Source organism: Mixophyes fleayi, chromosome 1 (genome assembly GCF_038048845.1).
Source record: "Mixophyes fleayi isolate aMixFle1 chromosome 1, aMixFle1.hap1, whole genome shotgun sequence".
Classification (NCBI taxonomy): Eukaryota; Metazoa; Chordata; class Amphibia; order Anura; family Limnodynastidae; genus Mixophyes; species Mixophyes fleayi.
The window spans coordinates 432,718,353-432,742,215 of record NC_134402.1 but is presented as its reverse complement, the minus strand read 5'-3'; the positions used below and the strand labels follow the sequence as shown (position 1 = coordinate 432,742,215).

General features: G+C 42.9%; 1 protein-coding gene and 1 long non-coding RNA gene across 5 annotated transcripts in view; one reads left to right on the top strand and one right to left on the bottom strand.

Annotated features, from left to right (window-relative positions):
- Positions 1–4,215: 4,215 nt before the first annotated feature.
- LOC142109692 (uncharacterized) overlaps positions 4,216–23,863 on the top strand; it is a 160,700-nt gene continuing 141,052 nt past the window's right edge. For both annotated transcript variants that reach the window (XR_012680435.1, XR_012680436.1), the window contains exon 1: positions 4,216–4,777. This is a non-coding gene — a long non-coding RNA (uncharacterized LOC142109692). The remainder of the gene's footprint in view (positions 4,778–23,863) is intronic.
- RANBP3L (RAN binding protein 3 like) overlaps positions 17,967–23,863 on the bottom strand; it is a 35,096-nt gene continuing 29,199 nt past the window's right edge. For 2 of the 3 annotated variants that reach the window (XM_075184251.1, XM_075184260.1), the window contains exons 13-15: positions 21,466–21,608; positions 20,708–20,906; positions 17,967–19,140 (exon numbers count right to left, since the gene is read on the bottom strand). In XM_075184251.1, the coding sequence (XP_075040352.1) occupies positions 19,097–19,140; positions 20,708–20,906; positions 21,466–21,608 (386 nt within the window). In that variant the 3' untranslated portion in view covers positions 17,967–19,096. Of the gene's footprint in view, positions 19,141–20,707; positions 20,907–21,465; positions 21,609–23,863 lie in introns of those variants that run through there. The other variant, XM_075184268.1, reaches the window with a different exon arrangement.

Below are 23,863 nucleotides of genomic sequence, written 5' to 3'. Positions count from 1 at the left end.
TAGATTTCTTTTTGAATGATATAATTCTATCTACATCTCTTGATGAATCACTTCCTTGTGATGCTTCTTTTAATAATTCCTCTAATATTTGCAGTGCTTCTTGTTTTTGAATACCAAGTGGAATTTGTTGTGTCTCCTTAATGTTCCTAATAGGAATGAGGCTTTGATCTATATTACGCTTTTAGGAGGCAGTCAGAGGATTCTCCGTTCATTAGTAGAATTACTCATTATACTATATTCTCCCTAACCCCGAATGAGAATGGAGGGTCTGAGAGACAGCAAATCTGTCCACTCTTGTATCGCTACAAATACTTAGAGATAACGATTTTATATCTTTAGATACATGTTCTAATAAGCCGTTATTAGCAACATAAAATGAGCTAGACTTAGCTGATTCAGCATTGAATTTTTAGGAACTAATCTAAAGACTCTCCGTTTAGATCTGCTTATTGTATTAGATCTCCCAAACTCCCAGGAAGAACAGAATGCTTGGGAGATAGTGAATCAATTATTTCTTGTATTGCAAAATAAATCATAAGATTCAACATTGTAACTAGCTATACAAAGGTTCGATTGAATGAAAATTAGGACGGAGATATTTAAGGAAGATTCTTATTATAGAATCTAACAACTAGTTCTTGAAGGAATTTTATTCCTAGAGACAAATTTAAAACAAATACTCTGACTATACAACCTCCTTGATTTAGGTATAAAATCCTCAATAAATACATAGGAGACAAATTAAGTGCATCCAGCACTTTTATATTTCGCTGGTTTTTATATTACATTGATTTAAATTTTTTAACAATAATGATTTTATTAAATTTTTTCCTTTTGGTTACATGGAACAAAAAACAAACAAAAAAACATATATTGTAAATTACAAGGGAGAAGAGGGGGGGGGGGGAAATCAAGGGGAAGGGTAGAGGGGGAGGCAATACACATGAAACAGTACCACTCAACATTTTACAGATTTTACAAATCGTTTGAGCAACAACAAAGATAGTAGCCCTTTGATTTTACTGTGGGGAGTTAGACGGGGTTCCCCCATAGGCGGCAGGGCTGAGGATTTGGCTACACAGCTATTCCATTCAAACCATATGATGTGGGGACAGGAGGCAGAGGAAGAGTAAGGGACTCCCAGCGTTTCCATGTCACAGCTTAACTGAACCTTAGAAAATATCTTGCCTATGGAAGGCAGCTTGGCTGATTTCCAGGCTTGGGCAATCACTGCCTGGGTAGCTATAAAAATGTGGCCTATGACATACCGATCCCCCAATAGCACTTGTGGGGGAAAGAAATGTAAGCGAGCAACTTCTGGTGTACTAGTGATCGAAGTTCGAATAACTTTAGAAATTAAGGTGTACACCTCTGACCAAAGGTCTCTGACCACTGGACAACTCCAAAAAACATGAAAAATATCCCCCGTCTCTCCACATCCACGCCAACAGGTCCTGGACTGATCTGGCCATAGCTTATGCAACCTATCGGGGGTCATGTAGAGTCTGTAAAGTAACTTGTAAAGCATCTCCGAGTGATTCAAACACCTCGACATCCTGTGGGCATTTTGCCAGGCTAGCTGGGAAGAGGCTTTTATCGGGTGCTGACTTGTGTTGAGGTGGGTGTACCAGAAGGAGATAGCCGCTTTGTTACTGCCAGTTGAAAGTCTAGATAAAAAGAGAGCTGGTGGGTGTTGTAGGGAGGAGCCCCGTGGGTGCACGGAATGTAGCCAATGCCTAACCTGGAGGTATTTGTAAAATTCTTGGTTAGAAATGTGGAATTTGACCCTCAATTCAGAGAAGGGTAATAGCCCTGAGTCAGAATAGAGCAGTTTGAGATTAGTGATGCCCCTTAAATACCACAAAGAGAGGTTTAGGTTGGGAATAAGTTTCGATACTGCAAGGAGGGAAAGATTAGAGGTAGGGAGGGTGACAAGGTTAGAGGTCTTTAGGAATTTGTCCCAGGTCGTCAGTGCATCACACGTGAGACGTGGGAGGGTAGTTTGAGGGGGTCTCCAGGACCTGGGAATCCAAAGAAGGTCAGCCAGTGGGAATGTACTATTGAGGCCTCTATCCAAGTCGACCCAGGATTTAGGGGAACCCGGGAGAGACCAGTCTCAGAGCTGAGCTAAGATGGCCGCGTCTTGGTATTTGACCAAATCCGGCAAGGCTAAGCCCCCGGTCTTTTTTGAGCGTACCATAATTGAATAAGCTAGTTTAGGAGGCTTCCCTTTTCATACATAAGAGGTAAGTAAGTTACGTAATTTGTCAATATAGAATTTGGGCCACCTAAATGGCAAAGTCCTAAATAAATACATCATTTTGGGGAGAAGGGACATTTTAAACGCGGCTATCCTGCCTAACCAGGAGACCTCATAATGTTGCCACGCTTTTGCCAGAGTGTTTAACTGAATCAATAGTGGACCATAGTTGACCTCCAAGAGGGAATCTAAAATGTGGGGTTATCATGATTCCCAGAAAGGGCATGGAAAGGGACCTCCAAGAATATGGGAAGGCCGTCTTGAGGCGACCCAGAAGGGGCTCTGTCAAGTTAATAGGGAGAGCGTCCATTTTAGTTGTGTTTAATTTGTAATAGGAGGCCCTTCCAAATTCCTGTAGCAAATCATGTAAAAGTGTAAGTGAGGTCTCCGGGCTAGTCACATACAGCAAAATGTCGTCCGCAAAAAGACACAGTTTGTGAGTGGTGGCAGCTAAAGTGATGCCAGGGAGTTGCATTTTACATTTATTTTAACATGAAATAATAAAGTTTATATTTTAATTTCTAAATGAGACGTTTCAGATATTTCCAGTAATGAATAAAAGGGAGTTGCACCCAATGGTTAATGAAAGAGCAATATCTCTCACTATGTGTGTCGAATCTAAATCAGATTGTTCATCTGTAAGTGTCAGTTTATCAGTTATGAGCTCATCAGCTAGAGAGAATTAAATACACTGCATGGTTTGAGTGTACAATAAACTCTGCTTTATTAGTTATAAGTTCCTATCTATATAGCAAAAATCACGTATTACAGAAAAATACGCCCCAAAAGGTTTTAACCACTCATGCTCCCTTTACACAGATGTTACTATATTCTCTCATTATCACACAGGAAAACTCCCCAGGGGGGTTGGCTTATCTCCTGTCTGGTATGTCCAAGGTTATAAGCATAGCCTTGCAAATAATGAATTACTCCTACAAAACAGGTGCATCTAATCTGTCTTTAAGCTATAACAGAACAAAATGGCTATAAGGCAACAAGATGGCGTCAGCTTAGCAAAATCACAATTGTCATGTGATACCCCACTAAGGACTAGTGACTCCATAAAAAGGACTATATATATCTGGAATGGGGGTAAGTGGTTAGCACTTCTGCCTCACAGTGCTAACATCTAACACATGGGATGTAACCATGTGACCCGACGAGAGAAGAGGAGAGTTTTGTGTGAGGCACCCATTGCCATGGTGACAGCAGCTGACTGTGTTTGTGGGATGTAACCATGTGACCTGCTGAGAGAAGAGGAGAGTTCTGTGTGAGGCACCCATTGCCATGGTGACAGCAGCTGACTAAGTTTGTGGGATGTAACCATGTGACCTGCTGAGAGAGTAGGAGAGTTCTGTGTGAGGCACCCGTTGCCATGGTGACAGCAGCTGACTGTGTTTGTGGGATGTAACCATGTGACCCGCTGAGAGAAGAGGAGAGTTTTGTGTGTGGCACCCGTTGCCATGGTGACAGCAGCTGACTGTGTTTGTGGGATGTAACCATGTGACCTGCTGAGAGAAGAGGAGAGTTCTGTGTGAGGCACCCATTGCCATGGTGACAGCAGCTGACTGTGTTTGTGGGATGTAACCATGTGACCCGCTGAGAGAAGAGGAGAGTTCTGTGTGAGGTACCCGTTGCCATGAGTTCAATTCCCGACCATGATCTTATCTGTGTGGATTTTGTATGTTCTCCCCGTGTTTGCGTGGGTTTCCTCCCACACTCCAAAAACATATTATTAGGTTAATTGGCTGTTATTAAAATTGACCCTAGTCTTTCTATCTCTGTCTGTCTGTGTGTGTTAGGAAATTAGACTGTAAGCTCCAATGGGGCAGGGACTGATGTTAATAATAATAAATAAATAAGTGATGATGATGATGATGATGATGATGATATCACTTAAGTAAGATGAGGAACCCTATAACTTAGAGTACATGGACAACTGTGTTTGTGGGATGTAACCATGTGACCTGCTGAGAGAGGAGGAGAGTTCTGTGTGAGGCACCCGTTGCCATGGTGACAGCAGCTGACTGTGTTTGTGGGATGTAACCATGTGACCTGCTGAGAGAGGAGGAGAGTTCTGTGAGAGGCACCCGTTGCCATGGTGACAGCAGCTGACTGTGTTTGTGGGATGTAATCATGTGACCTGCTGAGAGAGGAGGAGAGTTCTGTGAGAGGCACCCGTTGCCATGGTGACAGTAGCTGACTGTGTTTGTGGGATGTAATCATGTGACCTGCTGAGAGAGGAGGAGAGTTCTGTGAGAGGCACCCGTTGCCATGGTGACAGTAGCTGACTGTGTTTGTGGGATGTAATCATGTGACTTGCTGAGAAAGGAGGAGAGTTCTGTGAGAGCCACCGGAGTAAGAAAACATCACCGTTGCCATGGTGACAGCGGTTAACTGCCAGAGAGTGGGAGAAGGAGCCGGAAGCCGGGTAATGGAGCCTGTATGCTGAGGAGAAACCTGAAGAGTGTGATAAAGCTGTTTTATAGGACTGGGTGTACAGCCTGAAGCAGTCAGGTAGGACTGAATATTCACTGTAACCCGGAGTCATAAGGATACAGTAAGAGAAGACAACTTATATAGACTTAATTATCCTACCCAGAAAGGAGGTTGTCAGGGAACAGTGACAGAAACTGCAAAACATTGATATTAGAATAAGAGCTGTAAGGCAGAGGAGTTAGAGACAGTCCAGCATTAGAGACCCACAGAGTCAGCCATTTTGTTCTGTCATCCAGCGAAATACTTTAAGATAAATACATCTTCACAAGAGTCAGTGAGTTGTGTATTTCCGAGTCCAGCTAAGAATCAGGAGCTGCGCCTAATAGGAATGCCCGCTCTGGCTGCCCCTGCAATGCATCAGTAAAACCATAGTTGCCAACCTTTGAAGATTGGCCTCCGGGAGTCTCGGTGTGGAGATGGGTGTGAGGGGGCGGGGCTCTGCTAATTACATCATTTTGGCCCCACCCCCTGTGACATAATGACGCAAACGGGCCAAAAAGATGCGATTCCTGGAGAATTGCATCATGGAGGCTTGAAATCTGCCCACTTCACTAGGAGGTGGCAGATGCGGGAGAATTGCCAGCTCTCCCCCCGGAGTCCGGGAGATCTACCCGTAATTCAGGACAGGCCGATTATACAGTGTTTCCAGTTCAGGATTTAAAAAGCTTGCAAACAGTTTTAATTAACATTTATGTGCACCATCAAAGCCTGGCCAGGGAAAAGACAACTATAATACAAGTATAATATAACTATATAACTATAACTACATATATTTGTGAAGTAATAATAGTTTGGATTGCCTTTTAAAGTTGCAGTTACCTCCAGTAGACGCTGACTGTTAAATTGGAAACTAAATATTGCATGTTGTATTTTGCTGTTTAATGTGATACTGTGTATGCCACAATTATCTTACTAGTTGTGTTGGGTGACTTTAACCTTTTACTTGAAAGAGGTTAGACTTCATGAATGGGTTCCCATAGAATAAATATACCTTTATTTTATTTTCTCTTTCATCCAATCTGGGGGACACTGCTGCCATGGGGTTGTATGAGGGCACATGGAGTTGGCACTTAAATAGTTAAACTGTTAATGAAACTGTTGATAGAAGCTCCTCCCCTCTGCAACCCCTGTAGCTCATCAGTGTTATTTAAGTGCCCAAAGAGTTGGGCTGTTCTCAGTACTGCTCTGCAGTACTTGCTGTTAGTTAAAATAGATTTTCTTTTATTTATTATTATTATTGTTTATTTTTACTTAGGACGGGGTAAGTGCTGTAAGCAGCACTTACACCCATAGGACTAAACGGAGCACCGCTCCATCCATTTCAGTTACGCTGGAAGATTTCTTCAGTTAGAGGCAGTGACAGCCGCGTGTTGACTGACACTGATTTCTCCTGACAGGTCCGCGCTGCCTCAGGCATAGAGCGCTGTGCCCTGATCAGTGAGCGGCCATTACATGGAGATACCAAGTCCCCCGCTGAGGTGGAGGGGGGAACTTGGATCTCACCAGCCATAAAAGTGACACACTTCTCCTGACAGGTCCGCGCTGCCTCAGGCATCGAGCGCTGTGCCCTGATCAATGAGCGGCCATTACAAGGAGATACCAAGTCCCCCGCTGAGGCGGAGGGGGGAACTTGGATCTCACCAGCCATAAAAGTGACACACTTCTCCTGACAGGTCCGCGCTGCCTCAGGCATCGAGCGCTGTGCCCTGATCAGTGAGCGGCCATTACATGGAGATACCAAGTCCCCTGCTGAGGCGGAGGGGGGAACTTGGATCTCACCAGCCATAAAAGTGACACACTTCTCCTGACAGGTCCGCGCTGCCTCAGGCATCGAGCGCTGTGCCCTGATCAGTGAGCGGCCATTACATGGAGATACCAAGTCCCCCGCTGAGGTGGAGGGGGGAACTTGGATCTCACCAGCCATAAAAGTGACACACTTCTCCTGACAGGTCCGCGCTGCCTCAGGCATCGAGCGCTGTGCCCTGATCAGTGAGCGGCCATTACATGGAGATACCAAGTCCCCTGCTGAGGCGGAGGGGGGAACTTGGTTCTCACTGGCCAGAAAAATGAGAGCGCAAACAGTGCTGGGAGTGAGAGCAGAGCTCCCGCCACAACACCTAAATGAGAGGAGCACAGTTTACTGCTCCCCTCACAGAAGACGGGCACATCAGCTATTAGATTACAGCGGCTGGCTCCTTCCCTCTTCAATATAACTACAGTTTCGAGTTTTATTATAGAGGGCTCTAAAGTTAATGGAGACAGTATTTTACATGAGTGTTCAGTTAAATTATTCTGAGACGTTCATTTTATTAACCAGATATTAATTTCCATACTGTTTTGAGGCATTAGCCAGGGTCAAACCAAAAGTGGTTCTACGATCTATTATCTCTGTGGTGTGATTGTTTATGGCCTGTCTGTTTTCCTTTTTAATAATAACATATACATTTTACTTGACAGATACAAGTATTATTATACACATATATAGTGGTTAAAACCTGAGGAGGAGCATGTCATGTTCACATAGGACTGCTCCCCCTACACAAATTGGTATGATCCATTGGAGCCAGTGCAGGAGAAGTGACAGTTAGAGACAGTTAAACAAACTTCTGAGCAGTTTTACCTCAGACTCTGCCCTAGACCTGGTTCTGGAGGGATGAGACCTTACCTCAGTTTTATCATACACATATTTGTACAAATTGATATCTGTAGAATATTTACATACTTTTACTAATTCCTTCACATAGATAGTCATACTGTTGAGATTCTTTCTATTGTGAAGATTTTTCCATTATGTATATTAACACAAATTGTGTTGGAGTACAACTCTGGGTTTATCCCTGTAGAGTTAGGAGATATATATGTGTGTTTATATAGACACATAACTGTATATTTAAAAAGTTCAAAATAAATAAATGTAGTGTAAGTGTAACTGGGACTATTGATATAGAGTTGCAGGTTACTTATTTCTGTTGCATCATAAATATTGCGAAGACATGTCTGACAAAAGTAAAACAAACAAAGGTAGAATATTTCACCTCTGCAAAATGTAAAACCAAACTAACACAGTGGATGGTAGGATCTTGAGTCAGTTTGTGTGGACTGTGATGCAGATGGCTAAGACGGGTGCTCACAAGGGCATCCCTCAGATGGGGATCCAGCATAGGCGACTGCATTGGGACAGTCAGTGGCGACGCTATTTCAGTTGCACACCCATCCTGCAGAGATACTCGCAGTGGATGCAATTATCACTCTACTTCAAAATGTACCAGTGCAGGCTTCTAAGACAGCTGCCCTTACGACATCTTCAAAGGTTGCAGGGGAAGTCTGTCCTATCAACTCTCCTTGATTCCCAGGGTCAAATCCAGGTGGAAGTTTCTTGGTCTACTTCATTGGTACAGAAACTTGAAAAATTAAATACATTTCTTGAGTCCACGAAAACTCAGACTTCCTGTAAAAGGCATAAGTCTGCTCATCCTTTCTTAGTGGTCTCTGATTCAGACCAAAGTGAGAAAGAGGCTGAAGAGGTGTGTAGTCTGCCTTACTCCTTCTGAAGAGCAGACGAATCTCATTGAGTCAGCATGGAAACGGCTAGACAGAAAATTGATTGTACCGCGTAGGTTACCAAGCCTCTTTTCACTTCGGCTGGGTGAGATGGCCCAATGGGAACAGGTACCATAAGCTGGATACACCTATAACGCTTGGCATGCCGTACCACTCTTTCTGTACCTGGCTCGGCTACTTGTAAAAATAGCACTCACCATAAAATAGAAAGTTCTTTTGAAGACCATGCTTTCTTCCACACAAGTGGCTAGAGAGATAGAGACCTGGGCAGATCAGCTTGTTGATAGTCTACAGATATCTGATTTGCTCCCTCTGGCATTGCATCTGAACGAAGCCTCAGGATATCTGAGGCAGCCCGGAATGCAGCCTTAGTGTCTTCTTCCATCTCTGCATCATTAGTTACAGATCAAAGAATTTTGTGGTGGTGTTCATGGAATGCAGATAACAAATCCAAAAAGTCCTTGGAATCTCTTCCTTATGTCAGCTCTGTTCTTTTAGGTACAGAGCTATACAACATCATAAGTCAGGCTACAGGAGAAAAAAGTTTCTTCCTCCCTATTAATGTCCAGAAGCCACGAGGACCTTGTTTTAATTCCTTTCGTCTACCCCGTCAGAGTGGCTTTTTAAACTGTGGGCAGTCTTACAGAGGTAAGCCAATCACGTCCAGGAACCAGTCACAGAAGGACAGACTGTCCTATTCCAACAAGTGTCCAGGGCCTAAGAACCCTGAAAAGCCTGCAACCTGCCGGGGTTCTTCTTCACCTTGCGGCTGTTGTCGGTGGATGTTTTTTTTTTGTTCCTGAACTAATGGGCGGTTTCCGCTCAGGATCGGTGGATTACGGAATTCATGCAATGTGGCGACATGATAGACCTCCATAATCAGCCACCTCGCCGTTTCTTTTCCACCACTCCACGAGACAAAGTAAAGAGATTGGCTATGAGATAGTTAATGACTTCTCTTATTAATGCTGGAGTTATCTGCCAGGTCCCAGAGGGACAAAGGAGAAGAAGTTTCTATTCAAACCTCTTCCTGGTTCACAAGCCAAATGACTCCTTTTGTCCCATCGCAGATTGCAGTGGGGGACTCCCACTTTCAATTCTGTTAGGCCTTCCCAAGGCTCCTTAAGTGCCTTGTAGAGACCATAAGTATTTACAAAGTCTTTACAAATATCATGGTGGTCATCGCAGCACGGTTATGTCCCATAAACTTTGCATCAGTCTATACTTGGATAATTTTTTAGTAAAGGCTAACTCGGATCAGACACTCCGGCTCCATCTTTCGATGTTCAAACAAGTGCTGGAACCGAAATTGACAAAAATAGAAGTTGGTCCCCTGTCAGAGGATGTTTTTCATTGCCTTTATACCAGATTGTAGAGGGTGTTTCTACCAATGAACAAGGTGCATTTTCTTCAGGTCTACATCCTACTATATATAAAACTAATGGGTGAGATACCTTTGAAATGTTTCCATACGGTTCCACTCTTGCATAGTTCAGTGGGACCTCTTGTTCAACTAGTTGGGATCCCATCTTCGGCTGGCCTCTCAGACGCTCCAGTTGTCTCCCAGAATGCGCCAATTCCTTGGTTGAAGGCGGGGGTCACCTGACGGTGACCCAGTCAGGTGATTTATGTAGCACCACTAATTCCGCAGCACTGTACAGAGAACCCCTTCACATCAGTGCCTGCCCCATTGGAGCTTACAGTCTAAATTCCCTAATATAGACACACACAGACAGACAGAGACTAGGGTCAATTTTGATAGCAGCCAATTAACCTACCAGTATGTTTTTGGAGTGTGGGAGGAAACCGGAGCACCTGGAGGAAACCCACGTAAACATGGGGAGAACATGCAAACTTCACACAGATAAGGCCATGGTCAGGAATCGAAATCATGACTCCAGTGCTGTGAGGCAGAAGTACTAACCACTAGGCCATTGTGTGGCCCGTTTGTCCCTTTGCCCTGGATAATAGTCATAGGAATGTTGGAGCCGAGTGAAGGAGACTCCCCAGATATTGTTCTGGGTGGAAATGTATGTCCCGGCAAATTCTGCAATATATATTTATCCTGGGTGTAGATAATTGGGAGGTCGATTGCCCAAGCAGACACACCGTGTTGCTAGGGCAGTGGTCTCTACTCACGGAGGTGTTTCAATGGTTGGTCCAGAAGTGGGAACCTTCGGATGTGGCCCTCATGGCATCTCGACGAAATCGCTAGGTGCCCAGGTTCTGCTCAGGACCAGAGACCCCTTGGCGTGCACGGTGGATGTCATGAACATGATATGACTTCAGACACTGCGGAATTTCAGTGATCCTGATTGTATCCGATTGGCCATGTCAAGCCTGTTATGCGGACTTACTGCACGACAGTTGGTAAAGATGACTTCTACATCGCTTCTGCAGTGAGAGTGTCACGGGCACTAGGAGTCTTTACCCAGGGATCACCAGGTGGTAAGCTTACCAGAGCAATGTAGATGGTAATAGTGTGCTCTGGTAGCAGGGTGATCACGGAACAGGCAATAGTAGATGACGAGATGCTCAGGAAAGTCTATGACTAGCAGCACTGGTAATATGGAGGTAATAATACACGAGGAACTGTATGGACAAGGGCAAGTGGAGGTAGTCAGTGGTCTGCGATAGCAAGTTGTACCACTGCTATAGTGAGGCGGAATGTCCAACAGAAACAAGGAGGTGATGAGAGTCAGCGGTCTGCGGATAGCAAGTGGTACCACTGCTATGTGAGAGGAATGGAACAGGTGATACCGGAACAGGAATCAGTGGTCTGCCTTCAGCAAGTTGTACCACTGAATATATATGTGAGGAGGTGTACGGGGAGAGACTGCAACACAGGATGTACACGGGCACATTAAACACGATCCACAGTAATATGCACAATATATATATATATGACTGAACAGGTCTGCAAATATAGAAAGTCTCTTGAAGTAATCCAGCACAAGATAACACAGTCAATGATGGCAATAGACTCAGCGGATAGCAGACTCCAGAGGAGAACCAACACAGTCCAGCAAGATATGCAATACACCAGCACAGTCAATGAGAAGTATGCATACCGTGGTTCAGAAGGCAGTCAGATAGGAATGTAGTGATACCTGGGCGGCAGGAGGCCGACAGGATGAGAAGTCCCTGGATGCAAGAGGCAGGGGTCTAGTAGGTGCAGCGCACAGGTAAGTAGACCAACAGGGACACGAATCCACAGGAATCAGTAACACATGGAACTGGACTCATGGAGGACCCAGGAGAATGGAGATGATCTAGCAGAGGAGTAGCTGATGAGATACGAATCCAATGCTGACAGGAGGGTAGAGACCAGCGGGAAACAGGAAGGCGTGGAGAGCGGATCAGCAGAAGATGGACGATAGCGCTGGCAGCGGCAGCAGGACTCTGCGGACCCACGGAAGAGATGAGATGAGGCTGACGTGCGCAGGAGCAGCGGATAGGAGTCAACTAGCAGTCACGATGATGAACACAGGCGAGTTGCCAGCTGGAGGCTGTAGTGCACGGAGGCAGCGGATAGGAATCAGCTCACAGTCACGATGATGAACACAGGCGAGTTGCCAGCTGGAGGCTGTAGTGCACGGAGGCAGCGGATAGGAATCAGCTCACAGTCACGATGATGAACACAGGCGAGTTGCCAGCTGGAGGCTGTAGTGCACGGAGGCAGCGGATAGGAATCAGCTCACAGTCACGATGATGAACACAGGCGAGTTGCAAGCTGGAGGCTGTAGTGCACGGAGGCAGCGGCTAGGAATCAGCTCACAGACTTGATGATGAACAGGTGAGTGGATAAGGAGAGAAGGCTGTAGTGCACGGAGGCAGCGGGTAGGAATCAGCAAACAGTCACAATGGAATATGATAGCGTTGAAGTGGTATAGGAGACTGTAGTGCACGGAGGCAGCGGATAGGAATCAGCAACCAGTCACAATGGAATATAGTAGCGTTGAAGTGGTATAGAAGACTGTAGTGCACGGAGGCAGCGGATAGGAATCAGCAAACAGTCACTATGGAATATAATAGCGTTGAAGTGGTATAGGAGACTGTAGTGCACGGAGGCAGCGGATAGGAATCAGCTCACAGTCACGATGATACAGTTGATGGTAGAAGTGGTGTGGGAACCACAGTAGTAGAAGTGGTTTGGAAACCACAGAGGTAGAAGTGGTTTGGAAACCACAGGAATCAGCAGCGCTGAATACACGAGGAAACATAGGAACACCTTCAGAGACTCATGGGGAATGAGACTCCAAGATCAGGCAACGTGGTGTTGACCACAGGTGCTTAATATAGGGAGTGTTGCCTGATCTGCCAATTGAGTTAAAGGGACATACACTGAAGTATAGGAAAGGGCTGCGCATGCGCAGACCCTCAGGATGGAGGACGGCCACGGTTCCTAAATGTCCGGGAAGAGGCACTCACGGTCCGGTGAGTGACAGAGAGTTTCGGGACTTTGGGCTCTCTTGTTGCTCAACTTATCTGGGATTCCATACTGACAGGGCTGTATTTTGCAAGATACCTTCCTTCCAACCAAAAGTGATTTGGTTTTCATCTTAATCCAGAGATTGTGTTCCCAGTCTTCTGGAGGTGACTGCCTCTTCATGATAAGGGATCTTTAATGTCATTGGATGTGGTCCATGCTCTAAGAATGTTTGTGGACAGGACGTCCACTATGCAGAGGTCGGATTCCCTTTTCTTGTATGATCCTCACAACAGTGACTGGCTGCCTACAAAACAAACTGCTGCTAGGTGGATAATGTTTCCCGTGAGGCAGGCTTATATCAGTTCTGATCGGCCTGTACTTGATCGTGTCGCCATGCATTTCCTCAGTTCTGTGGAGAACCTCTTGGCCTGCGCACAACAGTGCATTGGCAGATTAACTCTGCCTTGCGCCAACCAGGTTCTCTGTCCACACTTTACCTGGTTTTACCGTTTTCATGTTTTTGTGTCTCATGACGCAAGTTTTGGCCACAAAGCTTTGCAAGACAGATTGACAGAGCTTTCCCTCCCTCAAAGGGCTACTTCAGAATGTCCCCATGGTAGCAGTGTCCCCCAGATTGGATGAAAGAGAAAAGAGGATTTTTATACTTACGTTAAATCCTTTTCTCTGATTCCATCTGGGGGACACTGCGTTCCCGCCCTTCGCTCTTCTGTTGCTTTTGTTGTTTGCATGCTATTCTGTTTCCCTTCCTTGGGGCTTTTCAATTACACTGAGGTGCTTCAGGGGTTGCAGAGGGGAGGAGCTTCTGTCAACAGTTACATTAACAGTTTAACTGTTAAAGTGCCAACTCCATGTGCCCTCATACAACCGCATGGTAGCAGTGTCCCCCAGATGGAATCAGAGAAAAGGATTTAACGTAAGTACAAAAATCCTCTTTTACTTGTGTCATCATTGTGTATTGGGCGTTTCGGACCTCTCTCTGGTGTGGCATGGGAAAATAAGTTGTTGCTGCTAACGTCTATCAAGGTGAAGAAAACCCACGCAAGGTAAATTTGCACAAACAACACACAAACAGTTACAAACCCCTTAACGGGTGTTACAAGTGTATTCTCTTTCTAGATTTACTCTGTATAGCATGGTCTGAATGTGGACTCCTTTTTTGGCTGCCAACAGTGTGTCCATTGCTTTTTTTCGCTTAGACCTGTTTTTCATTATCTTTTTATGGCACAAATTCAATAAATCTAGTCAGTGCAAATTGGAGTGTTGTGTAGGTCTTGGAGAGAATGAATGAAAAATAGATTCCCCCCCAATTTATTAGCCAAATGTTTCATTGAAGTTCTGAGAAGACTAAATGGACATGCATTTTTTTTTTAGGATTGCTCTATTTTATGCTGTCCCAAATATACTGAAAAAAATAGGCATACCCCTTGAAGTCTCAGCAATGCCATCAAAACTGCTACTGCCTAGCAAGTGGCTAGATGCCGGCAGCACAAGGGAGAAGACGCTGGATGTCGTTACTTGGTAATCAGCTCCGAGAGAGGCAGCGCCTGTTGCCACTTGTTTAGTTTGTGAAGCTAATTGTCAAAAAGATTCAAGATGACCTTCGAATTCAAAGTACAACAGTTTCAACTCGCACCAATCGTCACCCACGCAATCAAAAGGGGTTAAGCTGGGTACACACTACAGAAATTTCGACCAACTTTTTATGCAGAGCGATTTTACATGCGATCGATGATCCGATCGCTCGGTCCATGGACTGCATACACACTAGCCTTGTTTAGGACGATATAGGGAAGAGCGGACGTCCCTTTAGCAACTTTTTACAGCCATGTTGTCGTGAGCAATGACTGTAATTTCGTACTCACTGTTGTGGATTGGTCGGAAGTTTATACACACTACACAGCGGAAACGAGATTGGAACGAAAATATTAAACGATACAACCAACCAAATGAGGCGACAATCGTCCATCTGGTCAGACTTTCGACCATCGTGTCACTGCACACACTGACCCGACTTTTGAACGAGCGGTCGTATGGCGGCAGTTTGAGCCGATTATTGGATGAAAACAGTGTAGTGTGTACCCAGCTTTATATGGCATACACTGGAAAATTGTCCAATAATTGCTCAGTATTCGTCTAAAAGACCTCTGTTTAAAACATGTGCTTCAAACTCCAACCTCTCCTGTGTACTGGAATGTTTAATAACTTGAATTCTTCAGTGACTTTTTATACCAGTGTAAAATGTCATGCAAGATTGCAGCGGACATCAAAGCACAGATGCATTGTGCACAGTCTGTGAGGATGACAGCCGACTGTTGCATAAGCCCGCAGGATCTACCCCTGATCTGACAGAACTAGCCTGGTTTAAATCCCTGGTCCAGTCCATTGCAGAGTTCACACATCTTGCTGTGCACTGTACGGCAGTGACTGACAGCAACTGTCCTTGCACTTCATTGAAGCTGGACCCCCAGCATCTGACCCCATGCATGCAAGTGTATTTGGGCAAGGGTCACTAGGTACAGCAGTGATGTCCCCATACAAACCAATCTGGGCCCAAAGCCTTGCTAAGTCAGTGCCACAGTGCTCTGCAGCTCCATACAGTAGGGAGGACAGGACATACAAATCAAAATAAATGCAGACATGAAAATGGAGGACTGTGCTCATTAGAGAGCTTCCATTCCAAGTGAAAGAGGGCACAGCTGAAACAAGAGGAGTGAATGTGGCTCAGAGTGGAGATTGGGACATTTGTGAGGGTGTATTAGTGTGCATCGTATTATCGGGGATAAGATAAGCTCTAAAAAAAAAAATATGGGTTTTCATAGAGCGTAAAAAGATTTGAAGGCTGTGGGAAAGCCTGATTGGGCATGGTATGGAATTCCATAAGTTGGGAGCAGCACGGGAGAAGTCTTGTAGGCGGGAGTGATAGGTTGTTACCAGAGACAAGACAAGGCGCAGGTCAGAGGTAGATCTAAGAGGACAGGAGGGAGTGTATTTTGATATGAGACTTGAGATGTATGAAGGGGGTAGTGTTGATGAGGGCTTTGTAGGTAATGTAAGTGATTTGAATTTGATTCTGGATGACACAGAGCCAGTGTAGGGATTTGCAAAGTGGTGCAGCATATGTGGAGCCATGAGAAAGGAGGATGAGCAGCATTTAGGCTGGATTGAAGTGTGGGTATATGGGTATCTGGAATGCCAGATAGCAGGAGGTTGCAATAGTCAAAACGGGAGATGATGAGAATGCATAAGAGTTTTGGTAGCATGTTGAGCAGGAAAAGGGCATATTATGTTTTTAAGGGGGAGTCGTCAGGACTGGGAGAGAGTCTGGATTTGCAGAATAAAGTAGAGGGTAGAGTGAAGTGTGAAACCAAGGCAGCTGGCTTGGGAGACTGAGGAAATTGTGGTGTTATTGACAGCGAGGGAGATTAGAGGGCAGGTGGTGACTGACAGGAGGGAATGATGATAAGCTCTGTTTTGGACATGTTGAGCTTTAGGTAGTGTTGGGACATCCATGTGTAGATAGCTGAAAGACAGTTGATTACACAAGATCGTACAGAAGGAGAGAGGTCAGGGGAAGGGATATAGATTTGGGTGTCATCATCATAGAGGTGGTACTGGAGGCCAAATGAGTGAATTAGTGGCCCAAGAGAAGAGGTGTACAATGAACAAAGTAAAGGTCCAAGAACAGAGCCCCAACAGATAATGGGAGTGGAGGGGAGGATGTACCAGAGTTAGAAACACTAAAAGAGCAGTTTGATAGGTAGGAAGTGAACCAGGAAAGAATTGTGTCACAACGGCCAATGGAGTATAGGGTGTATATGAGGAGAGGGTGATCAACAGTGTCAAAAGAATGGAGAAATGACCCTTAGAACTTTCAGTAAGCATAGGACATGCAAATAGGATTGGTGGGTGTGAGGTTTATTTCTGTTTATATAGGCTGGTGAGTGCAGGAGACAAAACAGTTTATATGTGCAGACTAATGAGGAGGGAAGTAGTGAAGGTAAAATCATAACAGGAGGAGAGGGAGAAATAGGATGATGGAGAAAGAAGAGTTGTTTAAAAGAGAAGTGTAGTGACAGTGAATAAGAGAGTGTAAATTGATTAGGTGCACGATGGAGAGATGTGAATTAATGTGTATTATTTAGCTAAGGTAGGTAATGAGAGTGTAAAGTAACAATTGATCCCAACTGTGCAGGGCAATTGAAGAGGTGAAGGATACTTTACTGCCCCCTGGCTGGGGTTAATAGGCAGTTTCTGTAGCTCTGACACGAAGTCCAGGATACTAACAGCTGGGTGCAGAGCCAAACAGAAATGGCAGCCGCAATCACAGTTGAGCTGTGGATCCCACAGCTGAACAGAGATAGTAATTCGGTAGATCCTAAACCAGTCTTGTTTCTCAGTATGAAGTCGATCCTCAGCACTTGTGTTGTTCTCACTGTCTGACAGCTGCCCCCTTTCATGGAACTAGTGTGCTCTGTATAGGATAGAGCACACTCCTATAAGGAATATAAATAAAAAAATAAAAAAAAAGTTCAATAAAATAGTTATAACTATAAGAAATAAACCACCTAGCATAAGTAAGCCCAACTCCCTTGGGCACTCAACTAAAACTGTAGAGGCTACATGGGGGTTGCAGAGGAGAGGGGTTTGTCAACATGATACAAGTTAACTAGTTAAGTGCCAAACTCCACTCCCCTCATACAACCCCATGGTAGCAGGGTCCCCCCGATAGGATCAGAGAAAACAATGGTCTTTAGCAGGGCCAAATTAACCCAAGGTCTAGCTGCCCTAGAGCCTCGGGCATCTGGGGGGCCCGCCGGCAGTCATCGGGTCGGGTGCGTCCCCACCCCCTGGCTCAGACTGGTCAAGAAGAATGGCAGGCAGCTAACAGCAAATGTTATGCTGTCACTGTAGTATTCTCCTTACTGAGGAGATCTTGTGAGAGGGAGACTGAGTCAGTCTCACGAGATGTCCTCAGTAAGGAGCTTCCTGCACGCCGCAGAAGCACTACAGGGAGTGATGGAAGAACGAAAGTCGGTAAGCGCTCAGGTGTGGGGGGGGAGGGGGGGGGATGCTCACAGTACCCTTAGCCCAGGGGCCTCCATTTCCTTAATCCGGCTTTGGTCTTTAGCGATTTGTTTCATACGTCAATTAGCCATTTGCTTAACCACCAGGAATAAAAGGCAAAAACAAAAATAGTTTTAATATTGTATTTTTATTATTTCTACTAAAGTAAGCCTATCCCCCACATTGTGTACTTGGAACATTTCTTGCTCTTCACAGTCATAATGTAACAAAATTGTTACATATAGAAAGCAAAATGTATTGTAAAAAACAATCCATGCCTGCAAAATGAGAGAGTGTCTACACACCCCAAATTACTGACACATCTGCACAAATATCTTAGAATAAAATAAAAAAGGAGGGGAATTAATTTACATCAGTGTAAGAAAATAAAACATAACGTGAAATTCAGTTTACATGTAAACAGAATCTGTATATAAGCATTCCAAGCAAACTCTTAAATAGATTAACTTTATATTACACTACCATATAACAACCTTTAATAAAATAGAAATATATATTATTGAAAATTTTTAAATACACATTAGATTATATATATATTAAACTTTACATTTTAGCCAAAAAATTAGCCCTCAAACCTTGAATTACTCTTGGCCATTGTGACCAAATAAATTGTGTCAAATATATTGTAATATATTAACATCACAAAGTAAGAAAACACAGTTCTTATAAAAAGTAAACTTGATCTAGCCATCAATATGATGCACGATCCTTGAACTATTTCTACTGTTTTGAATCCCTGCATGCACATGCAATGGATTCCTGATGTAGGCATGTGATTACACTAGCGCTATTTTTAAAAGGAAAATTAGAAAATTGTAAAGTAAAAAAACAAAAAGAAAAAAAAAAACACAACTTTTTTGGGGGGGGGAACAAACCAGTTTTTTTCATGGATCCACTGAACATATAGCAAGATGCGCTGAAAATAATTGTTCTTGAGGTATATTTGTAAAGTCCTAATATGTATGTTAATCAGTCTCATTGAACTAGTCAGGATGGCATGTAGTAGTCCAGGTATGGTGCGGCACTAAACAGCTTGTCCATGTTCAAATTCTGCTGGTATTTCAGTACTTCTTGCATTAGCAATTTCTTGTATTAGTTCATGATTTCAGAACTTGAATGAAAAAATGGTTTTTAAAATTTCCAGTTTGATAATGTCATTCTGGTAGAAGAACTGCCGCTTTGTGTGGTTACTGGACTAAGACGCAAGGATCAGAAATGCTTGGAACGAAGGCTGATTGTCAGGAGTACAGGACAGGCTGTCTCCGGATCCACTGGCGATGATCTGAAATGGATTAAGACTTCATTCATTACAGTGCAAGACTGAGGCAGAGAGTCAATAACTGTCATGCAGTCATTTCCTACCAATGTATGCAAACCTCACAAGCTAATTAATAACTGCAACATCCATCATACCCTGTCCCCTACTGTAAATTAAAAAGGCAATTGAAATTCACAATTTCGATTTACAAAAAAAAATTAATTCTGATTTCGGTATCTAGTGCTTTCATATTCAAATAGGGCCTTGATTCATGTCTGAAAGCAACTTGCATGACAAACAAAAACACATACACACACACACACTTTGTGTAGTTCCACCTGTAGCTGAATATTCATTTCAATTTGAATCTGGGTGAAAGTACACACTCTGTTATTACATACAGTAAGTACTGTATAGAATAAAACAGAGGAGCGCTGATAATAGCAATTTTATTAATGTTCAAAATGTATAAGAGTGTCTATTAGACAACAGTACATAACATGCAAAACTAAAAATCCGGATTGACCAATATTATACTGTATAATACAGCTAATATTAATTTTATAACCAGCTAGAAAATAGAATACTGGCTATATTATACTGTATAATATTGATCAGTCAATCCGGATTGATTATAGGGATTTATTATATGCCTAACAATAGTTGTTTTAGTTTTGCATGTTATGTACTGTTGTCTAATAGACACTTTTATACATTTTGAACATTAATAAAATTGCTATTATCAGCGCTCCTCCATTTTATTATATATTCTATTTATGTTTAGCAATTTCAGCAGATTGCCTGGTGTGAGCAGCAGATAACTAGCATATACATGGTTAATGACCTTAGAGCACCTATTTATTTAAGTACTGTATAGGCAAAGAACGGACAGCAGTACAGCCACAAGTACAGCCATAAGCATATGTACAATGAAAGTTCACATTAGAGCAAATACATTTTTTTTTTTAAATCATAAAAATAAAAGGTACAGTGTAATTTTTAAATAAAAAAAACTATGCTGTATCAGTCATTACTATCAGTCGGCATTGCAGTGGGTGCAGGTGATAATTCTTGAATCAGCCACATCTCCATCGGAACAGCCTTACTGTACATTGCCTACATCTCACACCTTCGACCACATGATTCGCCTCTGAAGTCATATTATTTGTGTTCAGATACGAATTACAATTGCGCTCACTGGTATAAGGTCCGTTTCAGCGCATGTGGAGAGCTATTTCACGCAGGATGCGCTATACAAACGGACTTCCTTCCGAACAAGATTGAGGCCTATAATTTCTCTGTAGTTTTATTTCTTCTCATTTAGTGATTCGGTGAAACATGCAACTTAAAAGGAACGCCTAAACTTAATATAATTGTATATCGCTTAAACAACACTTTCCCTACCCATCAATAGCAGTACATGCAAAACTATAAATCCTCATCTATGAATCACTTCATATTACATTAAAATCAGGAGGAAGAGAGCATGTAAGTGCTCCTATTTCTGACCACTGCGCTTTGCAGCCTAGCGCAGTGAAAGACACTAGTGTCACTCAGTAATCCTTCTATCATGCGACTTTAGACGTCATACCAGAGATCTTGCTGGGATAGAGTGTCGTTTCATCACCTTCCTCGTCCTCACTGTCACTGTCGAGCAGCTGTAAATGTGATGGTGCCTCATCCTCAGTGTTTGGGATGCTCTGCTCTCGCTTCTGAGCCCTGTAATTCCTCCACGCAACAAGTCGATGATGAATAGCTGCATATAGCCTGCCGGCATCCTTTACACTTGTCTGAAAAATACAGGGTCATGTAAGGAAAATCTATTCTCATACAGACTAGCGTCATCCATACTCGCTGTTTACAGTGCATGCACAAGGAAGCAGGGCCGTGGTCCAATTTTCCATCAAATAATCCATAATCCAGTCCATTATCAAGTACACAAACATGCCAAGACTGCAGTCCTGTGTTACTGTACACACACGTTAATGGAACATAGGAGTATGTCCTCTAAATGATGTCTGTCTGCATTAGGATTAAAACAAACCTTTAAACGTTTAGTCTTCTAGCATAGTTCTGCATTAATTTGCTTCATACTAAGGATGTAAGTTATGAAGGCAAAAACATTTACTCATTAGATAAGAGGATAACACTGTAGCACGAAATAGAATAAAATTGTTTCTATATAATCAAGTGCATCTCAGCCTTGAGAAACAATGCGAATCACATGATCAATGATGATAATAATAATAATAATAATAATAATAATAATAATAATAAATAATAATCTTTTAATTGGCCCCAAAAACCTTTTATAGCGCTATTGAGTATAAGAACCGGATTTGCTCTCACCTGTAGAAGGAATATTTTGATGTGACCGTCAGCCAGGTCCGTGGCCGCGATGCGCACACACTTCCTGTTAGCTCTCTCTAGTTTCATTTCGTCAAAGATTTGGCTGTTAAAGATCAGTTTCAGATTTCCATGGTTTCGCATCACTAAAACAGAACAGCATGTAGGGATGTGCTCAGTTTTTACATATGGACGTAAAACAAAAAGTATTAAGTCTTGTTGGCGTGCAGATGCAAGCCATTTAACAGAATAAAATCAATATATATGACCAATTATTAATATCGGAGACCAAGATATAATTATCTATAAACATTAGCTGAGCTATACCAAAAGCCACATTCATGATTTACAGAAACCACTAAACCCAACATACAAGTTACCGACAGAAGATATGTTAACATGCACAGATGGATATATGTCAGAGTTCCCATGGCAGAACTCGGGATATTTGTCATTGAATCATACATTTGCTATGCAGCTTAGCACAAGATAATGTTTTTTACTGTCAGATACTCCATAGAACAGGATGACTAGTGTTTGTCAATAGTGTTCCGTATAGCAAGTCTACTGTACATGGGATGAAATGTGGAATATAAAATTGTGAATTCCATCAACAGAACTTTTTTTATAAGGTAACTTCTAGTTTAGGTTTACTGGTTCTTTAGCCAAAACCCACAATGTTTATGCATGTTGATCAAATGTATGCCAACCGCAAACAAATGGTTGTCCCTAAAATTAGGATACTGGAGAGTTTAGGTCTGCCAGGGATTGCTTGGACCAATAGTGCACCATCCAAAAACAATGAAAAAAAATAAAAATAGATTAATATAATAAATATTAAACGTAACAAAAGTTTTGAAGTCCCAATTCAGCCCTGTGCTAAACAGACTAGGGTTCATTGACATTATGGCAGGGGAACCCCACATTGCAGGTTTATAATGTCACCAGCCCTGTCTGTCATAGCCTAGTGCTGGTTGTCCACCCCCCCAAACTGCACGAGCATGTAGCGTTTTCTTTTTTTTGGGGGGGGAAGGGGGGGGGGTTAAAACTAGCAAGGTCTGTGCTGATAATCATTATCAACAGTACAGATTGTTGCACCAGCTCTTCAGCAGCCACAATACATACAGCACATGTATATGGCTGTTCCGAGTCTGCTTCATTCACATTTACATAAATACGCTTTACTGCACATGGCGTATGCTTACCCGCCCCTTCCTTCCCCCGGCCCACTTCTCTAAGCGGAAAGAGTTGCAAGTGTAAGATGCGTCCACACATGGACAAAAGCGTATGCATACTCTGCGCCAGCGCAGTACAAATTTGCATTTTACACTAAGCAAATGGGTGTACACCCAACTCAGCATCCGTCCCAAAATCCGTAAGGGGGATGTTGGCCTTTGGACATAGCCCTCCAAATGAAGGACAGATTCCGTCCTGGGCACCTGGTAGTTAAAATGGATTGATATACCTTGATGAATGGTTATAACCAACAGGTTGAGATTCAGGAGCCTCAGAAGTTTTGTGCTTAAATGAATGAGTGATTTCTTTGTTTATTGCTATATATTATATATCAAAATATGCCTGTTGTGTTTTATCAATGCTTCAGTAGACTGGAGGACTGAAACCAGTGGAAAATCTCAGGATTATGGTAGAGGAGTTGTGTAGTGAATGCTCTGGACTGATTTGCCAACACACTAATTGGACAACACTAACCATGGGGACAATTTCTCATGGAGTCAATCACCCGTATGCTAAACATAAGGGATTACTACCAAAAAAAAAAAAAAAAAAAGAGGAAGGAGTTGGCCAAAGCTGAACAAACTGTTTAGTTTTGATGCTAAAATCTGGGAAACATAATTCCAAATTACATGCACAGTCCATAAAATAAGCTGCACACTTGCCTTCATATAATTTAGATCTATACTATAAATATGCATGCACACAAGTGCATGTATTCTGCACGTGAGCAAGCATTTGTATATGAAGACAATTTATTTAATTTTTTTTTTTTTTTAAATGAAACAGGAAGTCTTAGATCATATTGTCTGAGAACCACAAAAGCACATGTAATACATATCAATATCAAGAGTCACATTACACACTGTTCTTTGGATCACTTACTTATAAACTACTACTAACAGGCTTATAAAAACACACTAATGCCATTGCGTGTCCCGGCCAAAAAGACTGCCGCAGTACTGAAGTATTTATATACTGTAACAGGGACATTTAACTTTGTGTTTCCTAGGTGGAAAATGTTTCATTCCATGCATAGCCATCACAATGACTGGCATCAAAATGCCTAATCCTAGAGATTTTTACACATTTTCTATACAATGGACACTACTCTGTACAAAATGTAAATGTACATAGCTCGAGGGTAACTCAAGTATTTGATAGACGC